The sequence below is a fragment of the Sebastes umbrosus genome, chromosome 4 (assembly GCF_015220745.1).
Source record: "Sebastes umbrosus isolate fSebUmb1 chromosome 4, fSebUmb1.pri, whole genome shotgun sequence".
NCBI lineage: Eukaryota > Metazoa > Chordata > Actinopteri > Perciformes > Sebastidae > Sebastes > Sebastes umbrosus.
Genome location: NC_051272.1, coordinates 10,316,451 through 10,329,374, shown reverse-complemented (window position 1 = coordinate 10,329,374; position 12,924 = coordinate 10,316,451). Strand labels below are relative to the sequence as shown.

Sequence of the window (12,924 nt, the reverse complement as noted above, 5' to 3'; positions counted from 1 at the left end):
ACTGTTGGTCATCAAAGAAAGCAATCTGAAGATGTCATGTAGAGCATTTTTCCCTATATTCTCACGTTTTAAAGTCCAAACAAGTCGTCGATTAATCAAGAAGATAGTCAGCAGGTTAATTGATAATGAAAATAACTAGCATTGATGTTTACTGTGGTTGTTTGATTTTCATACAATACAGAAATGAATGAGGATCAATGGCTGCGTGGACATGTAGGAAAAAATACAATGATAAATCTAAAACTGTACAGCCTGAAAATGGTCGTAAAAAAATAAAGTGCACATTATTTGTAGTTGAAGAGCTACAACTGGCACACACACACACACACACACACACGGGTATGTTGGTCCTTTAACTGCAGGACTGGCACCATTTTCTTCCACCAAAGCGTCCCCTCCGTCAGGCTAAAAACACCGACTCACAGCTCAAGTCGAGCCTTCAACACTCTGTAGCAGCTGAGAAGAAGATCTGAACACGAAAGGACTCGCATACATTTATAATTTGACCTTTGACCCATGTAAACATCTTATACTTTCTATGGGAGACTGTCCGGTTATCACACACCTGACTCAGGCTGCATTTCTGTGCAGGTCAAAGGTCACCAGACGAGCAATAACGTGGATGTATGGTTTAAAAAATAAAAAATGATGAAATGTTTCCTCCCTCGGGTCGATCACTTCACTCCCAGTAATTATTTTTTTGCGTTTCTAAACCGATAAAAGTTGAGCAGCATTTGTTTTTCCACACAGACTGCGTCCTCTCCTTGTGCTCTGGGACTCTGTGTTTTGTTTTTATTTTCTGGTTTGTGGATGAGAGAGAAAAGTCTGTCTCGTTCACTCCCACCTGTAGAGCTTCAGCATCTTCTCAGTGAGCGAGGCCAGGAAGTGCTCGCCATTCACCGAGAACGGGCTGATGTCCAACACCGGGAGGTCAGCCGGAAGCTTCTGGAGCAGAGAGCCGCTGCCTGCATCCCACACCTGAGGAGGAGAAGGAGGAGGAGAAGGAAGAGGAAGATGAGACCGAAGCAGAGGAAGAAAAAGTTATTCAGCAACTGTTGGCTCCTTCAAATGAAAAAGAAACGTAAATAAGATAAATTGAACTTTGTCCTAGGTAGTTTTAGGCTCTTTAAAATGACAATGATGATGAAATAAATAAAGTAATTTTATTCAATCCAAAGGAAGTCTTAAGGTAACTTTATGGTCTTTAAAATGACAATAAACAAAGCAAGAAAAAGAACGAAATACAAAAAGAATGAACTAAAATATAACAAAGTAAAATAAAGTTAAAACTTTGGGCTCTTTTAAATAACAAAAATATATATATAAGATACAACTTTAATTGAAGGAAAATTTGACAATTAAGGAAGGTGCTCTTCAAAAATGAAAAATAAAAAATTTAATTTTAAAAGGTTTATTAGGCAATAGTAGGCTCTTTGATTTGATGAGATAGATCTGAAAAGATTTATTAGATTTCATTAAAATGTAAAGTCTGTTAAATGGACAGCTGTTTGCATGCTGTAAAATACAGGAATCGACCTATTATGGATTTATATCAGTTTTGTAGATATGAAAACAGTTTTTGTGAGATGATAAACTAATTAAAATTCTTCCACTTCTTTGTCTTTTTCATAAGTAATGAGTCTGAGTGGAATTGTCCCTGTTGACTAAACTATTCTCCTGATCTCACACACACAAACAGGACTGACCATGGTTGAGTTGGAGGCCTCTTCCCCGGCGCAGACCAGCATCCCGCCTCCGTCTGGACTCTTGAAAACTGCGTTCTTGGTGAGCAGCTTGCAGGACGAGCCGGCGATGAACGTCTGCACCGGAGAGCAGGAGCAGCTGGGCAGCTGACTGGAGTCCTGCTGAGGCGTCCTGTTCAGCGCCATCAGGACGCAGCGCAGAGACGGGCTGGAGCGGCCTGCAGGAAAGACGGACGGGGACACTTCAACAACTGGCCTTTAACAACACACTGTACTGTGCACTGTAGGGGCATTTTGAAGAGATATACGTTTGATAAACCACGATGTTATTGAAAACATACACATATGTTAAATACTTTATAAATGAGACAAAATAAATGCATTTACATTTTTGGTTTCTTTTTTTCCTTATAAAGCAATTTGTAATGTCTGGTTTTGATAAGTTATATATACATTATAAACTTCATTATTAATCTTCTGGTGAAGCTCATCATGTGTTATATTCAGGCAGCTGTATGTGTGTGTGTCGACATCACCGACTGGCTACATGTTCTGGCCTGGTGTTCTTAGAGGGTTTGAGTTAGCGGTGTCAGGGTCTCACCTGGCCTGTAGGTGACCAGACAGTGTCGGCTCTCCGTCTCCACCTGGATGTCGGTGCAGCCGGCGGTCTCCAGTGGCAGGACATGCGGCCTGTACGTAGTCTCATTGACCTGCTCCCAGAAACACGCGCCCTCTAGAGAGCCGGCGATCAGCCCGCCGCAGGGGAATGAGCTGGATGCTGCCCGCGGGACGTAGCAAAGAGACGCCACCGGACACCTGGAAATATTAAGAGTTCCTCAATTAGAGCTTTCAGGAAAAACAAACTGTGGCTAATTACTATTGTTCTAGTGGACGCCTTAATGAGCAATCTCAGACCACAACCACACTAAAACTAAAAACGAGGGCTGTCAATCGAATAGTTCAAATAGTTAATCACGATTAATCATGAGATTTCAGAGAGATTTATCAATTATTTAATACTCTTATCAGTATGGGAGTGGGCAAATATGCTGCTTTATGCAAATGTATGCATACATTTATTATTGGAAATCAATTAACAACACAAAACAATGACAGATATTGTCCAGAAATCCTCACAGGTACTGCATTTAGCATAAAAAATATGCTCAAATCATAACATGGCAAACTGCAGCCCAACAGGCAACAACAGCTGTCAGTGTGTCAGTGTGCTGACTTGACTATGACTTGCATCAAACTGCATGTGATTATCATAAAGTGGGCATGTCTGTAAAGGGGAGACTCATGGGTACCCATAGAACCCATTTTCATTCACATATCTGGAGGTCAAAGGTCAAGGGACCCCTTTGAAAATGGCTATGCCAGTTTTTCCTCGCCAAAAAAGTTTGGAGCGTTAATTAGCCTCCTTCGCGACAATCGACTAACTTTAAAACTGAGTCCACTACAACCTCTGAAAGATCGATTGCGTTAATGCGTTAAAGAATTAGTGGCGTTAAAATTAATTTGCGTTAAGGCGTTATTATCGCGCTAACTTTGACAGCCCTACTAAAAATATATCTTATTGACCTTCCATACTCACTTCCCCACCATTTCACACTCAAAAAAAAAGAGCTCTTCAAAGTAAATCAATCTGAAAACGCTGCCCCATGTTTTAGTGTAATTTTGTGTCTGTGTGTGTGTATACCTGGAGCGTAGCGGCTGCAGCTCCTGGACGTGTGTGCTGGTGTCTCTTGTGTCGTAGACGAGCACAGAGCCGTTGCTCAGACCTGCGTAGACGTAGTTACTGTTGTCCAAACACCAGCAGCAGCTCCACACGGGTTTACCTGCGTTGTAGGTCTGAACCACCGTGTTGGTCAGCAGACTGCAACACACACACACAGCCGGTCCATTTATAACATGACGACATCATTCGAGAAAGGTGTGAAATGACATCCAATAATATAGAAAGAACTTGTGTGAGGTGAGATGTTTTCCTGTGTGTGTACCTGGTCAGTTTGATGGTGTTGTCCAGAGCAGCAGACAGCAGCAGACTGTCATTCTGCCTGTTGAAGGACAGACCTCGGATCTGTTTACTGTGGATGGGAACGTACTGACTCGCCTTCATGTTGACCACACTCACCTTCTTCACCCCGCAACCTGAAGGAGGAGACAGGAAGGTAACCGGTGAGCGCGGGAGACAAATGAGTGGAGGAAAGACTCCGGTCACAGTTAACACAAACCACAGCTGGGTGACAATATGTCTTTTTGAGGAAGGTTTTTCTAAATCTAGTAGTTTAGAGTGTTTAAATGGATAATTCAGGTGTTTCCATAGTGGGGTTGTATGAGCTACTTCTCCATAGTCAGTGTATTACCTACAGTAGATGGACTTTGGAGAAACAGACAGGAGTACCAGCCCGAGAGCAAAGCAATGTACTGCTGTGGTTGGGGGGGCAGCAGCAAAACGCATTTTAGACACCTAAAAAAAAATCTATATCAGTTAAAGTGTATGCTATATTTAGAATATTTTCACCGCTTTACCTCGCCATCAGCTATACAGTTTGTTTCCAACAGGGAACTGAGGCCGTCTCGCCAAAGCTACCAGACTCCCTTGAAAAAAACAGTAGTTTTACCTTGACGAACACAGGAGTTGCTGGTCTACCACGGCCTTGAACGATTAGTTTGTTTTTGTGTGACTTTGGTTAGTTTGGATGCACACAAAAAGTCCCACAATAACACAAACAAACTCGAAGCAGCGGTTCTACTAAAACGGGGTATCGTACCGTTTTCAACGGCAGGGTATCGCGATACCTTTCTAGTATCGGTATACCGTGCAACACAAGTCTGTATAGATAAGTTGCTCTGGACTGACTGATGAAACAATACTGCCATCTTCAGACAGCTAATGAGGAGGAAGTAACGGCATCTCACCAGGCACCAGTGTGATCTGAGGGGAAGGCTGCGAGGCCAGCAGGCAGCTCAGAGGTTCACAGTAGGATAAAACTCTGGAGCCTCCGGTTTGAGACACCAGCACCGCCTTGGAGAAACCGTACTGGGCCGTCCTGGAGCCGTCCGCCCTCTGAGACAGACAAAGGAGGAGCGAGCTGGACGACGAGGAGGACGACGAGGAGGAAGAGGGAACTGAGCTTCTACCAGCCTGGGCCATAAGAGCCCTCAGCTCCTACAGACAGGGAGAGAGGAGGGTTAACCAGGAAGATGTCAAGAGACACATCTCCTCACATTTATCTGTAACTACAAAAGAAAATTACATCTAGTCCTTAAATGTATGGAGTCTAGAACGTGCCAGTTTTTCAGCAATTATGCATTAAAATAAATCCCTGAAATAGAATATGATGGAAATAAATAGCTAAAATAGTAATTTAAATTTAACTTAAAATTAAATAAAATATATTCATAAATTGAAGACAGACCAATGAAACAGAATAAATAATTAGCAAATAATATATAATTTTTTTTAACCATTACTTTCTTTAATCCTGTACAAGTTAATACACCTTAATCATGATACAAATAATGATAAAAATGAATTTAAAACTTTAAATCTTGTGTTTATCAGAGATGTGCTCATAAGCTTCTTGGAAATAAGTCATTCAGCATGAAAACAGCATAAAAAAACAACTAAAGAAATCTGAGTCGACTAAGACCAAAACAACCGATTAGAGGTGGCAGCCCCAAAGAAAATATCAACACATTTTTTAAAAGGAAAATATTGTTAAAAATCCTGAATTAAGGAAGTTATGATGTGTAATGATGGACACAAAGAAAAAATGACTTTTTCACCCATGAGGACTACATCATTTTTCTTTTGTCTTTTATCACAAACTCAAAAAAATCAAACCTAAAATGTCAAAATCCTCAAACTAGAAAATGAACATTCGTCAGTGATACCTGCAGCTCTTGTTGTGCTTGTCCATATTTGTTGGTGACGACCTGCAGTTTCAGTTTGTACTGAGCTGATTCCAGTTCAGCTTTCCTCCTCAGAGACTGCTCCTGCTCCAGCGACCTACACACACAGAAACCTGTTCATGAGCTGCTCACATCCTGCACTTTATATTTGCAATAACAGATCAGTCAAGGCTATTAAATGCTGCAAAAATCAGCATGTACAAGTGACGATAGAACCTGTTACTGGTGCAAAAAGAAACAACACTATTTGATGTTTGTGCCAAAATGTTTTCCATCTTAATGTCTTTTATTTGTCCATGAAGCATAAAACTTTTGCCAACCACCTTTCAATTGTACAGGAGACGCTGTAGAAGTTACACCAGCATAGACTTTATTTTCAGCTTGATGAAACTTCAGTGAAAGAGTTAAACCCTGATCGGACAGAGCAGGTTTTAGCATTCTGGTTTTATGCACTCTGTCTGATCAGGGCCTTAAACTTCCAGTCTCATTGTCTGATATCAACCCTACAGGTCGGGTGTGTTGGCGGTGAAGCACAGAAAACATGACTCACTTCTTTAAGGTTTCCTGTTCTGAGTTGTCGAGCGCTCTCAGCTTGGGAGCGTACAGAAGAACGATGTCTGAACGCTTCGCTTTCTTGTTGCACTAAAGAGAAACAACAGAAAACATGATTAAAATCCAGATGTGAGATGCAGCTGAAGACACCAGTGGGGGGACGAAAATACTGATACAACTTCCTGTTAAATTACAGTAACGTCACTGACCTGTGGACATTTAGCGGCCGGGCCCTGAGCTTTCAGCCAGCGCTGGATGCAGGTGAAGCCGAAGAGGTGTCCGCAGCGCAGAGCAGACAGTCGGTGTTCGCCCGCCGTCGTCCATGCCTCAAAGCAGATGGAGCAGATGTCGCCTTCACCCTCTTCAGCTTGTGACAGCTGGACAGAAGCCGAGGCCACAGGGACCGGCTAGAGGTGGACATGATAAAAAAGTTTCAACCTACACGGACAATAAAACATCAAACTACAGATTCAAAATGAGGTGGGAATAATGGACACAATATGCTTTGTTTCATTGGCGCATATGGTCCCCATCTGCAGATTTGGACTTTTCAAAGATACATTACAATTTTATAATTTACAGAAAATAATTTTGCTGACCCAGTGACAGAGTGCCACGGACCTCACTTTGAGACTCACTGCTTTAAACTAACAGGGAACCATGGAAAACAAGCTAATTGAAGGGATAACTTCATATTCCAGTATTCCACAAAAGATACTGACTAGCATTAGCATTGTCAGCTCTATTTATGATGAAGAGTGACTATTCATCATTTAAAAATAGCTTTAGAGCAAAATCTGTTCTCTGTGTGAAAATGCAGAACACAAGTAGGATAACTGCTTCTAGAAAGAGAAGTGATGGAAAACTTTACCTTGACGTTCTGATTTTGAGCTTCTGTCCTCTCGCCGTCTGCAGCTGAACTGGAGTCTGAACACAGGTGGAATAAAAAGAAATCAAACTGGACTCTCAGAACCCAACACAAACTCTGTACTGGTCTGTGAAAACTAGAGAATGACAAAGTAAATGCTGGTGAGACTCACTGGTCGGACCGGCTTCCTGTGGCTGTGCAAGTTGGACGGAGACGTTGAGGCGAGGACTAGCAGGCGGCACAGGGTTTACGGGCTCCGGAGCAGCTGGCGTGCCTTCTTCACGCCGCCCTTCCTCCTCCTCCTCGTCAGATTCGCTGACCTCTGTGGTGCTGCCGGACTCTGGCTCAGCCACACTGGCAGCCGGCGCTCGGAGCAGAAAGTCCGGAAAGCCTCTGGAGGGCGCTGCAGTCTGGCTGGGGTAGTGCACCCTGAGGCCCTGCCTGCAGCAGCAGCACACACAGGATTTACATCTCAGGAAGACACTGAAGTTTCTGACAGAATACAGCTGCTGAGAGGAGACCAGAAGATCTAACTTACACTTACAACGGAGCTAAATTTAAAGAACAACAAATCAGATACAGCTATTGAAAATGGTATTACACTTATCTAAACAAAATGCACAAGAAACATCCAAGTAAAGCACAGGAGACATAAACCAAGCCTTCTTTAGCATTAGTTCTACCTGAGTCTCCTCCGTATGGGCGCCCCCTGAGCTGCTGAAGGCGTGGTTGCAGAGCCACCCACCGCTCTCTGACTGAACGCCCAGGTGGCGGGAAGCCTGGGTGGCGCACGAGCTGCCGTGTGTCCTCTTTCGTTGTTATCGTCGTCGTCCTCGTCCACCTCGGTGCTGCTGCCGGAGTCTGAGATGACGTGTGGTGCGTTAGCGTCCGCAGCAGCGACCGCCAGCCGTCTGCTGCCTCCTCCCTGCATCTCCCCAGGGGAGTCAACCTCCATGGCCTCCATCTGCATGCAGCACAGTGGGAAAGAACGCTGTGATTAGTTTAATGATTACCCCCCTCTCACTCCTAACTCTTCTATAACTTTTAATTAATGATCTGCTTCTGCTGAGCTGCACGGCTCTTAAATGGATCCAGAGAATATGAACATATCACTCCTGTTTCAGCTGCCCTCCACTGGCTCCCAGACACTTTTAGGATTTATTTAAAAATTTTACTTTTAACTGATAAAGCCAGTCATGGCACCTTCAGTGACCTCTTAACCCCATATGTTCTTGTTCACAGCCTGAGGTCCTTGGGAGGAGCTTTACTGGCTGTACCTTCATCAAAACTTGTTACCGGGGGGGTGACCACGAAGGCTCATAGGCTACAGGTTACAGTGTGATTTTGAATTGGTGTTTGATGTTTGAAAGGGACAGTGTGTAGGATTTGGCGGCATCTAGTGGTGTGCTTGCAGATTGCAACCAAGTGAGTACCCCTCTGCTCACTCCCCCTTTTCCGAGACTGTGGTACCGTGAGCCGTCAGGTGCAAAACTGTGGTAAACGCCATTGGCCTTGCTCAGAGGCCATCCTTACCATAATAACACTACTTTAGGAGCAACAGAAGTCAGGCGGCGGCACCACGGTTTTGCACTCTGAGGCAGACTTTCTTGAATTGCAAAATGATCTTTTAAATTGACAAACATCCTATGTGTGATTCATGGCACAATTCAAACGGGATAACAAACATATATATCTCTCTCCATTGACTACCGTTCATATTTTTTCAGAAATAAGGTCCCATGGTGCTCCTCTGGAAGGGGCGGGACTTCAGCTCTCTATTGTAGCTCGCTAGAGCCTCAAATCACAGTTTGTCATCCCAAATGTATGTAATATCTAGATTCTGGCACTCAACAACACAGCAAGATGACATTTTAGATGTATAAATTTAGCCCACTGCTAGTGTTAGCCTCCGGTCTTTCCTTTTGTTTTGCCTCCAGCCAACACTGTGACGTAATCATGATGTCGACACAAAAAGGGTCTATTAAACCCCCGAAATGTCACACACTGCACATTTAACTAATGCATTTTACACTTTGACTTGTATTAGTTTAAATGCTTGTGAACCTGGTTAAGAAAGGTGGTACAAAGGAAAAGATGATCATTAGTATAATCTTAGTACATTTAATGCATTCATGCTTCTCATGCTGCTATTTAAGACACTCTCTTAAATGAGTAATACTGATTTTCATGCCAACATAATGTCACACTTTAGTACCTCCCAGTAAACACCAAACCCTCCCCTGCACCAGCCAGGACAGAGAAAGTCTGCTTTTGGGATTGATGAAGTCTACCACACTGTCAAATAATGTAGCTGACTCTGTAGTATAATCAGGAAGACACAAAGTTTCTCCTCTTACTTCAAAAAAGTACGGGAAGTTACCGTCTTCGCTCCCAGGACTTAATCCTACTAACTGTCCCCAAAGTCCGCACTGAAATGGGAAAAAGGGCATTCAAGTATGCTGCTCCCTCTTCTTGGAATCAGCTACAAAATGACCTGAAACTTGGAGAGCTGGTCTCACTGAACGTCTTTAGAGTGCTTCTAAAAGATTTGGAAACAGGCACATCTGGCTGTAGATATTTTGAATGTTGATGAATGTTTTTTGATACCTTATGATTCTGTAATTTGCTCTTTGTCTTCATTTTCAATTGTTATGTTTGTTTTATGTCTGCAACCGTGTAACTGTGGTGCTGCCTATCTTGGCCAGGACACTCTTGGAAAAGAGATTTTTAATCTCAATGAGTTTTTACTCCTGGTTAAATAAAGGTTAAATAAATAAAAAATAAATAAATAGTGAAAGTTGCCCTCAGAATAACATGAAGCTGCAGGAGCCTCATTGCAATGGAGAACTGGGACAAATGTACCCTGGTGTATCTCTAAACCCTGGACAGTTAGGATGCAATTAGAGATAATTACCAAATCTTTAACAGGCAACCACCTTGTCTGCTGTTCCTCACAGGGCTTCTGAATACCTGAACAGGTGATCTCTCACAGTGGACCCAAACTCTGCTACAACCAGCTGCACAAAGTCAAGAGTTACACAACCTGCATGTTGTGCTAGCCAGCTAACGTTGACTGACAACAGTATACAGTCTTAAGACAACTCGACTGGCTAAGTATAGATGTATCTGACTGTCAACTGTCCAATAAATGACCTTAGAAATGTATTAATATGTCATCTATGATGGTAAATGGTCTTACGTTGTGTTCTCCGGGGCCAGGTGGTGCCTTCTGCGGTCAATCACCGAACTAGAGACCGAGGTCTTTTTTAGGCCTCCACACAAAAAAGATCCAAGTAGAGAGCCAACAAAAGCTCCTTGTATTCAGATCATACTGTAGTGAACGTGTTTCTGATGCAGCTTTATAGCATATAAACAACTTCATACAATAATACAGAAATAACAATAATTCAAATCTCCGCTCGGATCCCCATGGTAACCACGGACGGTTGAGCTAAAGTTAGCAAGCATCTGTGAGGTGGTGAGGCTGTTTAGTAGGTTAAATCACACATTTATTAAAGTAAATACATAATTAGCTACTGCTGGTATAATACTGTGGTGTTGTTATTGTAAAATAGTTAAAGAAAACGAGTGAGCTTGGTGGTTGGCTCTTTAAGTTAGCTATCTAGCTAACGGTCTCGGGTTGTAGCCAAGGCCTATAAAAGGAGGATCGGACACGCGTCATAGCTGAGTTGGTATTACGCATGCGCAGTAGAATCTGGTCTGCACTTTTTTTTATTTTTAATTTCAAAATAACAGTATACATAGTAACAGCAGAAAACATTAAACACATTTACATAGAAAAGAAGCATAGCGAAAACACAACCAAAGAGCTGTGCCAAACATAAAAGGACAACAGAAATGAAACAAAACCAACATCAAATGAAAAAAATAAAAAAATAAAAAAATAATAAAAAAGACCACGCGAGTGTATGACAATAATTTCACTTAAAAACTTTAAATATATTGCATACATTCATTGTTTTCATTGCTTTTTTGTTTTTTTGAGGAAGAAATTGTTGACAGATATAGATCCATTTCTTTCATAAATACAAAGAAATTAGATTTTTCGAACACATTGTGAATGTGGAACTTCGCGAGGATTAAAATAAAATTAATACGAAAAAAAATGCATTACTGTCTTTGTCACTGTAATCGTAGCAACCAAATATAATATTTCTATAGTACAGTGCAAAATCTGAGAAAATGTTAACACGTATAAAATTATTGTCATCTTTCCACAATTCACATAAATTGAGCCAATCAGAACGCACGGCCGCAGCTTCAGTTACACTGCGCATGCGTCAAACCCAACACCCCAAGACCCGTGACGCAGCCTCCTTTCCATAGGCCTTGGTTGTAGCTAAATTACCTAGCTACCTAGCAAACGGCTGGGTTGTATCCTAGCAGCAGCTATCTAACGGCTGTGTTGTAGCCTAGCAGCAGCAGCAGCAGCAGCAGCAGCTTGGTGATAAGCAGACAGTTTACCTGAGTGGAAGTGACGGTTTAACAGATCCCGCTCTGGATGAACACACAGAGTAACAACATGGCTCCACGGCGGCAAAGACACAGATCGGACGGTTGTGGTGGTGGTTGTGGAGGTGGTAGTTGTGGTTCACAGGTTAACTTGTAGGAGTGTTAATCATGGATGTATTAGACGTTAAAGCTGCAGTCCGGACCGCGGTCAGGGATCGAATCTCCCGGCGCCAGCGCGCTCTGCCCGCCCCATCCTGCCTGCGACGTCACCGCCGAAGATCATATGTTTGTCAAGATGACTCGTACTCGTAAATTCGTGAGCCTGGTTTGATAGCTCAGGGCTTATGCCCTTTTCTATCCGTAGGAAATCGTTGGAGGGAGGAGAGAGGAGATGGAGGAGGAGCCCAGGTGGTGCTGAGGCATCATGGCCCATGTCCGGCCAGTTGAGGAGTTTTTTTTTTTGAATTATTATTTATTTATTTATTATTATTATTTATTTATTATTATTATTTTCCTCCTTTTCCTCATAACAAAATAAAATAAAATGAAACATGGATACAAAAAAATGGAGAGAAAAATAAATTAAAGAAAGAAAAAATAAATAAAAAAAGAAAGAAAGAAAGAAAGAAAGAAAGAAAGAAAGAAAACTTTAAAAAAGCGAACATAACTGGGCAAGATCAATATCATGTGACTGTGTGTGTGCACTTGAGAGGGGTGGGGATGGCTCGCTGTCAATCAGGGTGCAAATCAAATTAAGGCAAGATTAAAAGGAATAAGATAAAATAAAGTAAAATAAATATAAATAGGTAGATAGATAGACGTAAAAGAATGACGGCTAAAAGGATGGTGTTTAATGGGGCGATGGATAAAAAGATGATGTTTTTAAAGAGAATGATGGTTAAAAAAGGATGATGTGGTTGTTTGTGGTGTGTGGACTGTAACTGGAGTTAAATGTGATCATGGGTTAATATTGTGTTGTTTATGTTTTCAAGATGAATCACACGAACCACCTTACATATTTGGCGCCAGCGCGCTCTGCCCCGCCCCATCCTGCCTGCGACGTCACCGCCCAAGATCGTATGTTGTCAAGATGAATCAGAATCAGAAAATCTGAATCGTGTTTATTGCCAGGTGTAAGAGGTATACACTAGGAATTTGCTTTGGTTTTGTTGGTGCGAGTTAAACAGTATAATAACAAAAGAATAGATTAAAACGTTAGAATAAAATAAAAATAAAAAGATTTAATTTCTACCAATATACAATATACAAAATAAGCTATAATAAAAAATAAACATGATATAAAAAGATAGTGCAAATATTGCCGGTGTACAAATCACATGCACCCCGTTATATATATTCGTAAGTTGTCGGTTGCATTTCAACTGTGTTTCCACTAAAAAGTCTAAA

The 12,924-nt window shown here is 41.9% G+C and overlaps 1 protein-coding gene across 2 annotated transcripts; it reads right to left on the bottom strand.

Annotated features, from left to right (window-relative positions):
- Positions 1–301: 301 nt before the first annotated feature.
- On the bottom strand, positions 302–11,808 carry rfwd3 (ring finger and WD repeat domain 3). 2 transcript variants are annotated; one of them, XM_037766318.1, is made up of 13 exons: positions 11,530–11,808; positions 7,728–8,008; positions 7,217–7,485; positions 7,048–7,103; positions 6,386–6,583; positions 6,175–6,266; positions 5,607–5,721; positions 4,629–4,878; positions 3,707–3,857; positions 3,406–3,582; positions 2,305–2,519; positions 1,707–1,921; positions 302–978 (listed from the first exon to the last, which is right to left on the bottom strand). In XM_037766318.1, exons 2-13 carry the CDS (start codon positions 8,006–8,008, stop codon positions 835–837), a joined length of 2,163 nt encoding a protein of 720 aa, XP_037622246.1. In that variant the 5' UTR covers positions 11,530–11,808; the 3' UTR covers positions 302–834. The 2 variants fall into 2 exon arrangements, with proteins under 2 accessions (XP_037622246.1, XP_037622245.1); XM_037766317.1 differs by lacking the exon at positions 11,530–11,808 and adding an exon at positions 10,244–10,419.
- Positions 11,809–12,924: the final 1,116 nt, after the last annotated feature.